Source organism: Chanodichthys erythropterus, chromosome 24 (assembly GCF_024489055.1).
Source record: "Chanodichthys erythropterus isolate Z2021 chromosome 24, ASM2448905v1, whole genome shotgun sequence".
Taxonomy (NCBI): Eukaryota; Metazoa; Chordata; class Actinopteri; order Cypriniformes; family Xenocyprididae; genus Chanodichthys; species Chanodichthys erythropterus.
The window spans coordinates 27,218,534-27,235,977 of record NC_090244.1 but is presented as its reverse complement, the minus strand read 5'-3'; the positions used below and the strand labels follow the sequence as shown (position 1 = coordinate 27,235,977).

General features: G+C 37.2%; 1 protein-coding gene across 1 annotated transcript in view; it reads left to right on the top strand.

Annotated features, from left to right (window-relative positions):
• Window positions 1-17,444, top strand: part of LOC137014593 (uncharacterized) — a 67,552-nt gene that overhangs the window by 16,915 nt on the left and 33,193 nt on the right. The window contains exon 2 of the mRNA XM_067378972.1: window positions 16,271-16,447. Within this exon, the coding sequence (XP_067235073.1) occupies window positions 16,271-16,447 (177 nt within the window). The remainder of the gene's footprint in view (window positions 1-16,270; window positions 16,448-17,444) is intronic.

The following is a 17,444-nucleotide window of genomic DNA, read 5'->3' as shown; positions in this document are numbered from 1 at the left end:
TTTTTAATATTTGGCATATTTGTGTGATGCGCATCCCTGTGTGTAATAAGCAAAGTCAACGCGCACTGTGGACGCGCTCAGAGGTGCAGTTTCTACCAACGCGCTCTAACAAAAGAATATTGCGCCATTGACTTTAGACCAGGTTTGAGTTGGTCTATGGCGCAGTCTATTTTCAGCTCCTTAAAATAGCAATGCGCCTGAACACACCTCTTTTTTAGACCAGCACGCCCATGGGCGCACTAACTGGCGCAAATGCATTTACTAATTTAAGGACTTGGCGCTGAACGGGAAAACGCGAACGGCGCCGGACGCAAACTAGCAAACACACTTGCGCCGCATTGCGCCGGGTGTATTATAGGGACCATAATGTTTTTTTTTTTTTTTTTTTTTTTTTTTCATAATTAGTTGTATTGTCTTTGAATCATGCTGAATGGCAAGCATTTATAGGTAAACTAAAATATATTTAAATGTCATTTCTATAGAAACTTTTATGCAGGGCTGCAACAACTAATCACTAAATTAATCGATAATGAAAATCATCAACAATGAATCTCATTATCGATTAGTCGGGTCTGCCTGCCGCGCACGGAAAACTTCCGCCAGTCGCGTCAAATTACAGCACTGAATAACGCATTTCTATGGACAAAATGCATCTAAAATAGTGGAGGAAACAGGGTGCGCTGTTGCGGGGAAAGTACGTGATCCATGCTGCCCAAAACATGAGATTTCTTTATTTTAAGCTTCAAGCTAACGCATTAGCGTAATGTTTAGCATGGCTTGTCCTGTCAGGCGCTTTGACAGATGAGCGTGCTGTTTAATGTGTTTCCTCAGCACAAAACTTTCATTTTACAATTATATTCTTATCTGTAAGTGTTACAAATTCACGCAAGTATTTCCATTTTGCATAAAGGCTCATCCTGACAGTCTGCATTAAACTTCAGTCTTTACTGAATTGAGCGCCGGCGCGCATGCGCATCAAACAGATGGGACACATTAGAGAGTGAGACAATTAAAATTCAGGTCGAAAATATTAATTTTGCTGAAATATCTGTTGATGGACTTTAAATTTAGGTTTAAAAGTCAACATGTAATTTTATAAGAGTGGTATCTGAAAAGGAGATGGCATAGATATAGATTCACTATGTATGTTTTCACAGCGTTCAGTTGGCAAGTTTGTTTGAAGGACAGCATTGAGCAGGATGTGAAATAGTGTGTTTTGTCAGTAAAATAAAAAAAGAAAAAGAAAATTGTTTGCTTTTAAATTTTGAAGTACACTACAAGTTTACTTTCAATACAATTTCACAAGGAGATATTTTCATCAAATTCAACAAAGACCAAATTATTTGAGCTATAGTATTCCAATTAATTGTATAACTCCACACTCTAAAAAATGCTGGGTTAAAAACAACCCAAGTTGGGTGAAAATGGACAAACCCAGCGATTGGGTTGTTTTGGGTTAAATGTTTGCCCAACCTGCTGGGTAGTTTTATTTAGCCCAACTATTGTTTGAAAATGACTATATGGCTGACTTAAAATGAATCTAAAATGAAATTAAAATGCTCATTTATTAAACATATTAATAAATGTTAATTTTCAAGATATTTTGGGTTCATTTTAAGTAAGCAATACTGTAATTTTTAAACAATAGTTGAGTTAAGTAAAACAACCCAGCAGGTTGGGCAAACATTTAACCCAACTGCTGGGATAAAACAACCCAATCGCTGGGTTTGTCCATTTTAAACCCAACTTGGGCTGTTTTTAACCCACCATTTTTTAGAGTGCATAATCATACAGTATGTCAACAACTGTCTAATTTATATCTATTTTTATTTCACAGAAAGAATTGAGAAACATCTGTGGAATGAATCATAAGACATGAAAATGAGCTCCTGAGCTATGAAAGAGCAACATTTGAGTGATAAAATGTTCCTTATTAACTCATTCATCAGTTGGGTAATAATTTTATCAGGAACTTTATCATCATAAGTCATATTGTAAAAACTGATTGTACCTATCTGATATAAGTGACCTTTATAGTGATTTAAATCAAAGAGAGAAAATATCTGTCATTTCCAAACTTTACCTAAGTGAAAAATGAATCGTCTGAACCGTTTTTCTTCCAGAACTCCACATGGCAACTCCTATGTGGAATAATAAGAGGAAAAAAAGTGCCGATGTATTGACGTTTTTGTGGCAGGTGCGGTTTCACTGAGAAACTTGCTCGCCTGCGAGTCACACAATTGCCTGCTCAGTCTGTCACAAAAAATGCAAGGCAAAACTGCTAAATAATCGCCCTGTCGTAGAGATAAAAATAATGGAAAATAGTTCCAAGGCCATGATGCAGTTCACTAATAATTAGAGCAATTTTATACTTTCACAGCTTTCTTTAAGTCTGTGTGTTTTTCTGAACATGACATTGCTCATTTTTTGAAGTTAATGATACTATAGTAAACAGAAATCACACACTTCTGTACTGTACCTTTGAACTCACAGTGGGCTAAACATGGGTACGAAGCGTATCTGTAGGGGGAGGGTCCGTCAGTCCAGCGCTTTCCCAAGCTCTGAATATATATTGAATATTTGAATATTGTAGGCACTCGTTTGCATCCAAATGAGTTCTGCTTGTCTGGGTGATGGACAATTTCAACTTGACCCCTGTCTCTTTGTATGCAACCTACAGTTTACTGTCAAAAGCATCTCATTGTCTTCACCTCATTTTTCTGCATACCTCTGGCAACCCCACATTTCTCAGTGTCTTGAAAGTATGGATTTCGTCGGTAAACATTGTATTTTATACCCCAGTCACACTATTGTCTGGGTGAAGTCACCTCCGTTCTATTGTTTAAAACCTTCATTCAAAAGCCATTTAGGTAAAGAGATATGTGGGAAAAATCTGCCTTGTTAGAAAATATGTTCCAAATAAGCAATCTGAGAGTCGTAGACCATTCATTAGAGCACTGCAAAAATGACTTACTCAGTGTTTTTGCCCTGTTTTTCAGTACAAATATATAAACATTCTCAAATCAAGATATATAGTTGTGAAGCAACATGACTTAAGACATTGTATGCTTAAAACAAGTAAATACAAAATGTATGTATGCCAAAGGGGTCAGAAAAATAATCGTGTTTTCCTTTTTGAAATAAGTTTATTTTACTTACCCCATTGTCAGATCATTTTTCTTGTTTTAAGCACACATTTTTACTCATAATTTTGGCTAATATATAACTCAAGTTAATGTGTCTTGATTTAAACATGTTTAGATATTTAAATAAATAGTCTTTTTTTTTCCATTGTAATAATTGATAAGTCAACTAGGCACATATGTTCTGTCATTTAAATATATTTTATGTAAATGTTACATTTTATTTTTGTTTTCATAAAATTATTGTATTACTTTCTCCCACAGCATTTTAATTAAATTTTCACAATTCTTTATTCTGTTCTCGTTACCTGAGCTTCCTTGACACATGGTATGTAATATAATAATATAACAATACTAAAAAATAAAAAAAAAAACACTTATTTTCTTTTGTAATCAAACAATTATTTAATCATGATTCAAACACATGGAAACAGTCAACGCACAACAGTTTAAACTCACACATTAAAAGGTTAGTTCACCCTAAATTGTTTTACCCTGGTGTTGTTTTAATGCCATAATATGCCCTTCTAATTTTTTCAGACCAAAAAATGAGAATTTATAAAAACTGTCTGTCGCGTTTATCTATATAATGGTAGTAAATAAACATCAAGCTTTTAAAAAAAGATGCAGAAGTGTCACAGAATGATCCAATGCAACACGCAACGTATGTTCCAAGTGCAATGGGGGTAAATGATAGGGTTTGTTCAAAAATAAACCAAAATGTAATGTATTATTTAAGGAAAATCCTGTACTCGACTGTGTGTTCGTGAGACTGTATTAGTGCCTCAGTGCACTCTGAGTCAAAAGATCAAAAAATCAAGATAAATTAAAGGGGACCTATAATGCCCTTATATTACAAGATGTAGCATAAGTCTCTGGTGTCCCCAGAATGTGTCTGTGAAGTTTCAGCTCAAAATCCCCCACAGATCATTTATTATAACTTGTCAAATTTGCCCCCATTTGGGTGTGAGCAAAAACACGCCGTTTTTGTGTGTGTCCCTTTAAATGCAAATGAGCTGCTGCTCCCGCCCCCTTTCCAGAAAAGCGCGGAGCTTTAATAGCTCAACAACAACAAAGCTGGAGAATCTCACGCAGCCGAAATGAGGATTGTCAGTAACGGTGTTCAGCCTTACATTGTTCAAACCGGAGTCGACACTGATGGAGAGACTCAGGAAGAAGTTACAACTTTTACAATGAAACTGGACGTTTCTGAATGGTTAGTAGATAAATTTATGTAGTTGCTGTGGAGTTGATTCAACTCATCGACTAGCATGTGCCGTCATGTTCATCTTTTGTGCAAATCCAGCATTGAATTGATCCTCGTTTGTGAAGCAGTCCGGCGTAAAATGACGGCATGATAACACCACTCTACTACAACCACTCTTCCTCTACTCTAAAGCAGCCCAATTTAGCCTCGCCCCCTTTGTTGCGTGTTCTCGGGGGTGGGGTTTATGTAAATTTTGGGGTTTGTGATGTCACCAAACCAAAGAAGAAGCTTGTCCCTACCGGCCATTTGTCGTAGTCCTTAAAGGCACAACATGTACGATTTTAATATTAAAATATCCAACAACCACTTGTGTTTCGTTCAACTGTGTACTTACATTATCCAAAATGTTTCCAAGAATGTGTAAATTCAGAGAAATTCACAATTTTAAATAGTGCCCATCCTTTGTCACTTGTCAAGCAAACTTTGGAACAAAAGGAGAAATAAAACGATAATCAATATCGGCATGGTGTTTTCGAGATGGCAAGAGCTTTGCCACAAACTTCGACTTGACAGAGACACGTTCATGCACGTTAATAGACAGGTAAGCAAACGTACATGAGACAAATCAATGTTATATAGCTCAACACGATGAAATGTTAGAATATCATCAGTATGATATTCTAATGTTGATCTACCTGTAGCTTACGGTTAGTTTCATACAGCCAACAAACTAATACATAGAATAACATTACAACTTTCAACACACTCAAATGCAGTTTAGTATGATAATGTAACATTAGACCAAGTGAAAACAGCCAAGCCACAATTTTACTTTGTCAAATAAACTGACCTGTATGAGTAGTTTTTCAGCACTTGCCAGCAGTTCGGTAGAATGAAATCTCCTCATTCCTTTGTATCCCCCGGGACTCGCGTGTGGCACTGATATCGTTTAGCAATTGCGCCCGCGATTCTCGGCCACGCCCTTCTTCGTACCACCGTCATGTAAAAAACATTAATGCATTCACTCATCCATAAATATTATTTCCCCATAAACCTTATTAGATCCATCGGCATGACGACAAGTTCCATGATTCCACGCTCATTCATTGCGTCATACGCCAATACGCCTTTGTTATTGTTTTGAAGAGGTTAGCGACCCCTAGCTGCAAAAAGTACAGATTGTGCTTTTAAACAGAATTCTTTAAAAGAAATATCTCCCTTTGCATTGAGTGTCGTAACTTTGCAGATGTTGTTTATGCTCAAACAGCAACATTACACACTAACTAAAGTTAAAAAAAAGTGAAATCATAATCAACCACCCCTTTAAAACACGTTAAAATACAATCCCTCTACTTTCTTCTCTGAGGTCAATATAACTGTTTTGTTAATTGCAACTGGAAGTTATCATGATCACATCTTTCATAGTCATTCTGACTGTCATCTGGCAACCAGAGTTCTGGTCCAGAGATAGAAAATACACAAGAGTCTTTTTTGGGATATCCAGACATTGTATTTCATCACAGTATTTTTCACAATCAATCTTAGATGCTAATAGAGTCTCATGAATGCACAGTCGAGCACAGAAGATCAACGGCCAAGGTCAGGATTTTCATTCAATTATATGTAAAATTTCAGTTCGTTTTTTTACCAAACCCTGTCACTGGCATTATGGACAAGCGTGAGCGGGACCTTTTTTTTTTTTTTTTTTTTTTTAATTTCTATTTTTGTGGTCCAAAAAAAAAAAGACTAAAAAAAAGGATGGCATACAGCATTGGAACAACACTAGTGTAAATATACGATGACTTAATTTTCATTTTAGTGTGAACTATCCTTTTAACACCCAGGCAGATTCAACAGGCACAAAGATGCTATGCAGTCGGTGGATTAATTTGGTAACTGCTAGTCTATGACAGGTTCCATAACCCACTGGTGTGTGTGTGTGTGTGTGTGTGTGTGTGTGTGTGTGTGTGTGTGTGTGTGATTGTGCTTGTTCAACTGAAGCCTCTCCAAATGACTTCACCAATCACTTGTGAGAGCAGAGTGTATTTGAAAGCAATTGGCTTCTCAAATGAGAAATATAAAGATACCAATATTATGCATGGAGTTATTTTGGTCTCTCAGAGGGCCACTAAAGAAGTAATTCCCCTCGGATGGAGATACCCGGTAACTAATATGAATGCAAATTGGATTAAACGCCTGCATTAGCGTCTGATAAACAATTTACGTTGCCAAGTGCTCAGAAGGGATGCAACATTTTAACTGGAGCTTTCATTTTTGATAGACTGTGTGATGAAATTCACCCCTGTGTACTTTTACTTAAAGACTCAGGACTGAACATTTTTTTTTTATGAATGCTTTAGAAATGCATTCTTAAACATTTCATAGTGGTTTATAACATTTTGTCTTTTCATAAATGATAGCAACCACAGTTACAGTACATTATAATGCTTAATTCATAATTCATAGGGGTGTGATGAGACAGTGAGCTCACGAGACTAGATCAGACATGAGACTGAGTTCACGAGAACGAGACGAGATTTTACACACTATTTTTAAGAAATCCAGCATTACATGTACATGCCTGGAAAAATAGTCTGCAGGTGCATTTGAAATGTTTTAACTAATCATGGTGAAATGAATCTCATTTCAGTTCTACTGTCTGAGTATGAATTATCGTATGCAATAAAAGACAACAATACTCAAGCAACTGTAAAAGGTTTTTCATACCAGTCTGTTCAGACCTTACTGTACATGATTTATGAGCTTCTACAACTTTTGACCTCCTAACTGAACTCCTTTCCACAAATTGATCATGGAAATAAAAACAGTATAAATAAAAGTGAATAACAGTTTTCTCTTAGTCTTATTAAGTGTGAACAATATGTGCAACCATAATTAAAGTACTCTCTCAATATTCAAATTGCAAACAGAAACTAAACTTTTCTTCGATCATGATACAGAGCTGAGAGATGGTCACAACTACACAGCCTTAGAAAGCTTTCATATTGGGAGATGTCTGCATGCATCAGGGAGCCGCTCTCAAAATGTGGGGCATTGAAGGGTATTGAAATCGCATTTAAATGCGCACTTGCGCATTTTATTATTATTTTTTTTTATTGTTTTTTTAAATTCCAATAAACACATCTGTACCCACACAACAGTTGAAATCTACCGCTGTATTATAATATAACAGTTGTAGTTATAATTATTGAATCTGAAATCTGTTGTAAGGCATTTTGAGACAGCTCACTAGTTTTTGAAGCTGCTATGAATTTTATTGTAGTGAGATGAAATGATAAAAAAAAATGTAAAATGACACCTAGGAAGCATTTAAAATACAAACATTTTTGATGTACTATGTAGACAGGTCATGTATAATTCATTATTTTTGTAAATATCACAATAATGCTACCTAATATATATATTTTTTTCAATTTGTGCAAAAAAAAATGTAAAATTTCTCAGTTTAAACATTTGTTTTGTTATCTATGTTCTATTGTGAATAAAATATTGGCTCATGTGATTTGAAAGTCTTTTAGTTTTCATTTTATTCAAATTTAAAAAACATGCATGTTAATTGCTCTTTACTTGAAGTTAGCCAACTCATACATTTTGATAGCAATTAATATAAAATATTTAGCTAATTAACTTAAGTTCTTGAAAATCAAATGAGTTATTTATTTCACTGTAAAACCTAAGAAAATACAAAAAAAATGTAAACTTGCTAATTTGCTAACATGTCAACGATAGCATGGTATAGCGTTTACTCAATGAGTACAGCAACTTAAAACATGTTCTCAAACCAAGCAGAATGCGCTATACTTGTCAGCATGATGGTAACTCTCCAAAAACCCACATTAACAGAAAGTCTTCTAAATCAGCATAACAAAATATTAATCACTACTAAATCTCCCTTATCCATTAATTTTGCACAAAGAACATTATATAACACTTTATTTTAGCATTTACTCTCCCTTTCGAGTGTCATGGGCAAAGCATGCTGGGAAATAGAAATCCCAGCCCTGTTTCAGTTAAACTTAAGTCTAAATTAAAAGAAATTAGTTCATACAACTCAAAACAATGAAAGAGTTCAGTTTACTTGAAAAATGTCAGTCCTGTGAACTCGAAAGAAAAAGAAAGTTCAAAATAGTCATACTAGTTAATCTAACTGAACTAATTTGTTCAATTTAAGTTTGTCCTACTCAAAACAATTAAGTATATTGAGCATAGGGTTTACAGTGTGTGAACAGGCCTTAAAGGATTAGTCCACCTTCAAATAAAATTTTCCTTATAATTTACTCACCCCCATGTCATCCAAGATGTCCATGTCTTTCTTTCTTCAGTCGAAAAGAAATGAAGGATTATTCTCTTTATAGTGGACTTCAGTGGCCTCCAAATAGTTGAAGGTCAAAATGACAGTTTCAGTGCAGCTTCAAAAGGTTTTAAACGATACCAGACGAGGAATAAGGGACTTATAGCGAAACGATCGGTCATTTTCGAAAAAACGTATGCTTTATATAAACAAATGATCGCCTTCCAAGTGGTTCCGCCAAAACCGCACATTCGTATTCTTCAGAAAGCTTACGCTGTATGTCCTACGCCTTCCCTATTCTACTTACGGAACAAACGCAGTGCCAATTTACTTTTTTTAGAATAGGTAGAATAGGGAATGCATAGGAAGTACAGCATAAGCTCATTGTTTGTTTATATAAAACATATACCGAAAATGACTGATTGTTTTGCTAGATAACACACTTATTCCTCATCTGGTATCATTTAAAGCTCTTTAAAGCTGCACTGAAACTAATTTTGATGTTCAACCATTTGGAGGCCATTGAAGTCCACTATAAGGAGAATAATCCTGCAATGTTTTCATCAAAAAACTTCATTTCTTTTCGACTGAAGAAAGAAAGACTTGAACATCTTGGATGACATGCGGGTGAGTAAATTATCAGGAAATTTTTATTTGAAAGTGAGCTAATCCTTTAATGGTCAGAGAGAGGGTGGAAATGGTCATAACAACTAAATTATGACTTTATTGGTGGAAGAGACCTCGGCTAACTTTGTAAGTGGACTTCAGGGAAAAAATAAATGCTGTAAAATGTGGAGAGTTTAGTACCTTTTAAAGGTTTAGGAGCGATTGTGTGTCTCTGTAGGGCGTTTAGCGGTAGACTACTAGCGGGGTGCAGTCGTCTACAGGACGTGAGGTGCTATTATGACAGCCTTTCAGGTGTGATGTGAAAAGCGAGTGGTAGTTTCTAAAACACACGGAACATTTCAGCGGAGCTCGAGGTAAAACTGCTCTCAATGTGCCAGACTCATGCTGGGATGTCATCGCATATTTAGCGTCGCAATTTTAAAAAGTTGAGTTTAGTAACTCGGAGGCTCACCCGGAGTCGTCGCCTGTCAGAAACACGTTCGCTTTCGCTCTCCACTCTGCCTGTCAAGGTGCGCGGAAATCACAGTGTTGTTTATTCTCTTTGATTTGTCACAGATGTATGCGCCGCTGTTGACACAAGATTCTCTTGTTATTTTACATTCAACATCCTCCCCCCAAGTTTATCTCTCCCCTGTTCTCATTTGAGCAATTCAGTTGACTCTTGGATCTTAAAATGTGTGAAGAGTCTTTAGAAGTGTAACGCTACATGATCATCAGAGATAGTCGTTATGACAATGTTCCAGTTGTCGTTCACACCACTGTTCACTCCATGATACTGATCAAAACCAGCAAAGTGAAGCTTTAGTTTCCTTCTTGCCAGTACATGAATACTTGTACAAAGTTAATTAGGCCTCAGACTGAACATGTCCGCAGAGTTTTTAGAGGCTTTTTGACAGGTCTGTTCTAGGACAACAATAAAGAAGGTGGGAGAGTAATGATTCCTGGTAACTTTAGATGTAATTTATCTCAACGGTGAGCGTGCTGCTTGGATGAACCAAAATAGTAAGAAGATGAAAAGTGTACAGACGATACATTTATGTGTTTTAGAGACAAATTCAGTAGTTGTGAAAAGAAACTATTACCCTTTAGTCCCTGTAATCAAGGCCACATTAATAAGGGTTTTAACTCATGGGGGTCCCAGCACACTTTCATTTCACAAACTATGTATAGACCTACTCCCTACATATGAATGTAAAATTAAACTATAACCTTGCAAAATTAGACCTCTGAGTCTGGAGACTGGGATGGGATCTGTTTGGCCAACTAGTGGAAGACGAAAAGGGTATTTAGGAAACTGGTGGATGTTTTGCAATTCCATAAAAATACATTTACTTTTAACCAGGTACATTTCACAAACCTGTGAAGGAGATGTCCACCCATACACACACATGTATTTGCATATAGAAAATTAAGCCTATTTTAGGAACATTAACATATATTTATTCATTTATTTATCATTAGGATGGCATCATGATATTTTAGTTTAGTATTTTAGTACCTGTACCTCCCCACTCTAACTCTCATTAAAAAAGGAAATGAAAAAAAAAAAAAAAAAAGTATATACACTACAATGTTGAAAACAGTTAAAAAAACTGTGATTCATTTTTTCAGGATTCTGTAATTTAATAGAAAGTTCAAAAGAACAGAATTTGCTTGAAATATATATTAATGGTAGCATAAATTTATGTGAATTTGTTTTACTGAATTTAATTAATATTGATTTTAATAAAATCTTTAATAAAACCATTGTTTCCAGATAGGTCCAGACTATATTGATATTACATAAAAAAATGGCAGGTAAATGTGTTTAATTGTCATGAGAATAATGTCACAATGTTTGTTTTTTCATAGTTTAATTGTGATTATCAATCAACTGTATTCTGATTGTTGTCGGTAAGAGGGTTAGTCTGTTTTATAGTGTAAATTGTTTAAAGATGTGGCATTATTATGTAAAGATGCGGCAGTACTGTTTCTCAAGAGTAATTACCTGCACTAAACTGATTGATGTGTCTCTTTTATTGGCTTGTGTGTGTGTGTGCTTTAGTGGTGGAGGAGAGCGTTTTTAAAAACGGTTTGTGTGATGAGAGTGTTTCAGTAATGAGGTCCCGTGGGATTCTCACTTGGTAATTACAGTCTCTATGAGATATTAAACTGTTTCCTGTGTCTTTTTGTTGGTCTTTAATTGCATGCAACAAGTAATGCAAGTCTTTTCATTCTCTTCCATGGCACAAGCGGATGTAAGGCGCGTCATGTCTGCAAAAGAATTGTTTTATATGATAAACAGCTTCACATAAGGGGATTTTAAGAGATGTCATGGAGAGCTGAAAGACTTCACATTTTATTGAAATTGATTGCTGAGGTGTGTTTCATGTTGAGGGACTGTGTTGATGTGTTGGGCAATCACACTGCTTTTGCACTATTCTTGTTTGAATATATTCATTTGAACTGTTAGCACCTAATCTGATAATTCAAAGTAAGAACCTAAACTGTATAATTCAATCATTTTGATGAAAGGTATTTTGAATTATTTTAACACAAATTTATTAGTTTAGGTTTATATAGCAACAAAAGAGACCAGAGGTAAAAAGCTTTTTGCTTTTTCTTGCAAAACGTTTGCACCCCCCTTTGAACTTTGAACTCACAATTGTTTTTTTGTATATAATTAGAGGTGGGAGGAAAAACATCTTGGTTACGACTGTAACCCTGGTTCCCTGAGAAGGAAAAGAGACACTGCATCTGATGATGATGATTCTATGGGAATGCCTCTGCATGACTGCGTCTGAAGCACGTGTAATCACTCATTGGTGGAACGTCATCCTGTGACACATGACGTCATAACCAGGAAACTATAAAGGATACCCGTACCAAACATCGCCAGCTTCTGATTGGCTGAAGTCGCTCACTGGCATGCAGGAAGTATCTCATATCCCATTCTCAGGGAACCAAGTTTGGAGTCCAAGTCCAGGCTATAAAATCTTATAAATGTGTGTGGAGAGCAGTGTTGCCAGATTGGAAATGTCCAATTATCGTACCAGAAGCTCAAAATTATCATATTTGGAACAAAATTATCGTACATGCCTTTTTTATAGGTAAATGAACTCAATTAATAACTACTGATTTTTACAAACGGAAAGAATCAATACTGAACTAACTTAAGCTGGACAATCACACTATTTTAGCTGCTGTACAGCCAATGTTCCCTCTCTGTAAAGCTATACTTTGACACAATCTGCGTTGTAAAAAGAGCTGTATAAATAAAGGTGACATGACAAATCAAACGTACAGAATACAACTTTTTGACATGAACTGCAAATTACCACAATACATAAATAATAAGGCGTACCTTAGTGAGAAACAACTGACCTAAGCGCCGTGGCAAGAAGGTTAACTTGAGCTCGCGAGAGAGAGTCATTCTCCATGATGATTGGCCAAGAAGACGTAACATGAGATGAGATGGAAGACGTGCCTAACAAAGTTCACATTCTCCTTACAATCACGACGTAGTGGATCCACCTGGGATCCACACAGCTAGATCAATGAACCGATTATAACGACCATCATTTGAAGTGCCACAAAATACTGAAATTATCGTACATTATGGGATTTTTTTCATTATTGATCATACATCGTACAGAGGTCAAAATGATCGTACAAATACGATAATTATTGTACGTCTGGCAACACTGGTGGAGAGGCCCAGCCAACCGCATCACACACTTCTTGAAGGGAAACCCCTGATAACAGTGCCTTAGAGGCCACCATACTCCTAGTTGAGTGCGCTCTAATGGCCAGAGGCAAAGGAAGGCTACTGAGTCTCTGAGATCTGGGAAGAAGTATATCAATGCTAGAAATGCAGCCATCATCTCCAGGCAGTTTATGTGCCATGAAAGAAGATGACTTCTCCACAGACCCCGAGTTGAGCGTCCATCTAGTATTGCTCCCGAGCTAGTGAGGGGAAGCGCCTGTCATAAACATTCTGCAATGACAAGGCACCCCCAGCACGTATCCCTGGGACAGGAACCAAGGCTTCTTCCACATCACTAGGGTACGAAGAAATCTGCGCGTAACCCTGATGATGCAAAATGAGTTGCCCCTCGGAGAAAACCCCTTTGTCTTGAACCACCACTGCAAGGGTCTCATTTACAGAAGGCCAAAAGGAATCATGTTGTCCCAACAGTCTCTGAAACTGCCATATGTACAAACGCTGCCCCCGTGTCCAGCAAAAAGGACTTGTCCTTTTCTTTTATGCCAGATAGATTCAGCCTTAGATGTCTACCAGGGCTGCCAAAGACTGGCCAATAGCTTGGGCCGTCTCCTTGGTGGCCCGGTGGTCCCCGTGGCCCAACGCAGCTGTTTAATGGCATCTGGGCCCACACCTTCACCTTCATCTAAGTCCCTGAGCAGGTCAGCCTGGTACAGACATGCACCCGCCTGGCCCGCTGCCATGTATGCTTTTCCCACCAAAGCCAATGTTTTTCGGCTCGGCCTGGTGGGTTATGTCGGGACCTCTCCTCAAAGATCGAAAGCATTTCTTCCACCTTAGGCATCACCCCATACCTGTGTTCATTCAGCCCCATTATGAGTAGTAAGACACTTGAGGGCTGAACACACAAGCAGAGAACGGTTTATTCCCAGACCTCCACAGCTCAGTAGAAGGCCCCGGCATGGAGGTTGTGTTCTGCAGGGCAGAAAACTTTTGTCGAGTTTACTCAAAAGATACATTTCTCGCTTTTTGGCTGTCCAATAAATATTTAATTTAGCAACAGCACGAGTCACAACCTCCACTAGCTCCTCATAAAGAGAGGAGATCAAGAGCTGGAGACTGTCAGCACCGGGCCTTCACTCAGGGCGGAAGAAATTGTAGAGCATTCTGGGACCATTGGGTGAGAGCTGAGAAAGGGCAAAGCCCATCTCAAACTCTTCCGCTAGACACATCTGCGAGCCCCATTATCTGAGTCTCCACTCTGTCTCAGCAGAAGCAGGATCTGAATGGTACACAATTGGACCTCTCCTCAAAGATCGCTAGGTGGGAGCAGAGTGTCCGCAGTGGCAGACGTTCTCGAGAGCTGACTGTGCATGCTGTGCTCCCAGGCAGACTACACAAAGATTGTGTGTATCAATTCAGCTCATGTTTTCTAACAGTGCTAGTGCATTTTAATTAATAATATTACTGAATGGACAACTAAGTAATCCAAGGATGACAAAGGCAAGGAACCCAATGTCACCATTGGTGACAGAATGGAGAAAAAGTCAGGGGACCAGTCCTCCTCTGGCCTAAAGAACAAATGTAGATTGGTATCATTCACAATATTTCATCCAGTTCCTTTTGCCTGAAAATCGGGGTACATCACACTGGCATATAGAGGGAGTTGAAGCTGGCCATAAGGTCTGAGCAGAAGACTTGTCTGGTTCTCGTGGTCTTTGCTGATGATCTGTGCCGATGGCTGTCATGTCGACAAGGTCTTCACAGGGGATCTGTCTCTAGGGATGATCTAGTTGTCATGGTCTCCGGTGACATTCAGGGCTTTTGTAGTAACCTCGGGATACGAATAAGAAAGACAGACTAATATAAGCATAGGAGCCATTTCTCTTACAATGTAACAAATACATTGAATGTTATGGGAAGTGTTCCCGGTTCCAGCTGGCCTACTGTAATGCAGCCTAACAATCCCTTAGGGATTGGAATTATAGACGTATTAGTGATTCTTTCACACAGACTCATACTAAGAAGTGTTGTGATTAAGCTTTTAACAGTGATCTATTTGATTTTGTAAATGTTTCATAGCGTTCCCAACATATCTGAAAGTATTTAATTTTTAAATGTTACAATTGGTGGTTGGGAAAGGAAATGTGTTGAAAAATCAAAATTGCACAATTGGTGATTTGATGAACCATGAGTTACTACTTGAGAACCAGTGGGAGGTGGATTTAATAATTTAAGAGGAGGGGTCATTCTTATTCTAGAAAGCATTTTATTATACAAGAGCATTTTGCTCTTTTGGACTTTTCACGATGAGAAGCAGAGACAGATCTTTTCTTCCGTATTGAGACATAAAGCAGAGTGTAATCGATTATCAAAAAAGAAAGAAATGTAGTGCGGGACTTGGTTCTATCCACCGCTTCTTGGTTTTGGTTTTTGAATTGTGGGCTTTGCACTTAAAAATGAATGCGCGCTTGCAGCCGATTGTGGAGAGGCAGGGTTTAAAGTGTATTAAATGATTGGAGTAGTCCTGCTTAGTTCACCATAGAAAAGTGGAAGATCAAGTTATGACATTTTAATGAAACGGAAATTGCGATTGTCTTTTCTTCTCTATTGTAACATATTTTCAAGTGGAACAGTTTCTCAAATTAGAAAAAAATGTAGGGCAGTACTTGATTTTGTACACTGGGATTTAAAAATAAAAAATATAAAAATATACATGTATGAATCCTTCACAACAAAATTACATGCATTTAAAAAATGAATAGGTCAGTTTTCATTTCATGCTGACATTTATGTTGTGTTTAATCTGCTAAAAGTTTACTTTAGGAGTAAAGGCTTGTTCACACCAAGGACGATAACTATAATAACGATAAAGATATAGTTCTAATAATCATTCTAAATATAAAAGAATAGCAGAGTTCACATGACAACTATAACGATAGTGTCGTAGAGAAATAATATTATTAGAATCACTTTCAGAGCAATTTTTTTTTCCAGCTAATGAATGATGAAAACATTATCAGCCAATCAGAATCCAACCATGCTTTAAAAAGCTTAAAGCTTAATTTAAAGCTGCAGACAATAAAACGGCAGTACGTTCTGCTGGTGTGAGTTATCGTTACAGTTATTGTTCTTAGTGTGAATGGGCCTAAACAGGCAGATAGTGGTTCTATGTCTTTTAAAATTAATTCAGATTGAATTTGAAATATTATTATTCATTTAGTGATATAGTTTCAATTTTTTTGCTGACATTTTGAATGTGTATGTGTGTATTTCAGGTCTCTTCAGATGAGGTGGAGGATATAAATTTATCTGTGAAGCATGAGGACATGGTGCACACCGATTCCAGTCGCAATGAGAGTCCCAGTGATGCCACCGAACTCAGCAGCAGTGACCTGCTGTCCTTAAAGAGTGACACCGTATCTCTGATCAGTGAAACGGCCATCTCATGCAAAGTTAGCACACACACACACACACACACACAGTGTGTTTTATTTATCTTAAACCATTTCGCTCCACTAACCAAATATCATCAGACTAACAACCACTCTGAATAACTTAGCAACATCCTAACAACCTCCTAGCAACCTCTCAGAACACCCTTGCAACTCCCTGGCAATCACGAACAACATTCAATTTTGATGGTGAGTTTTTAATGGGCAAGCACATATTCTTCAGAAAATCTCAAAATCTAGTTCTCTTTAGTGTCACCTTTTCATTTGATCAAACAGCATATGCTCATCATTACATACTCAAGTGCATCTCTGGCTTTGGCTCATCGTGTTTTCTCAGCTTGTCTTTTGTAATCCTCTTAGAGGATCCTGCTTGTCTTGGCTCAGTGAATGTCTTAACCGTACCGTGAGTATGGTCACCTGCTGATGAGGTCAGCTCGGCCTGCCCTCCTGTGTCAGATCTTAGCACGTTTTAGACCTCTTGATTTGGGTTGATCCAGTGGTGCTGGGTTGACACATGCAGCCGGGTACAGGTTTAAGCATGGTTTGTTTGTTGCCTTCTATGGTGTCAGAGGACAAGCTTAAAGGAATGTTCTGGGTTCAAGTTAAGTTCAGCTCTTTGGATAGCATGTTTAATGTATATTAGTGTTATTTTTGTATTATTATTATTATTATTATTATTTTTATTTATTTTTTTTACAAAATTATACTACTAAATTTACTAAATTAATTACTAAATTACAGAATGTATGACTTATGACCAAATACTATTATCAATATGATAATAGTAGGATAATAGGATTTCAAAAAACACTGCACACATCTTTTACACACCGCACTGTTTAAAATCCTGCTGTGCCAATCATATTTGTCCCAAATCATTGATATTACTGTCATTGTGTACATTAACAATTTAATCTGAAATATCATGACATAGATGATGTTTTCTTTCCTTTGCGATGGTTTGTCAAAATCCAAACTGCAAACTCATTAACAGCAC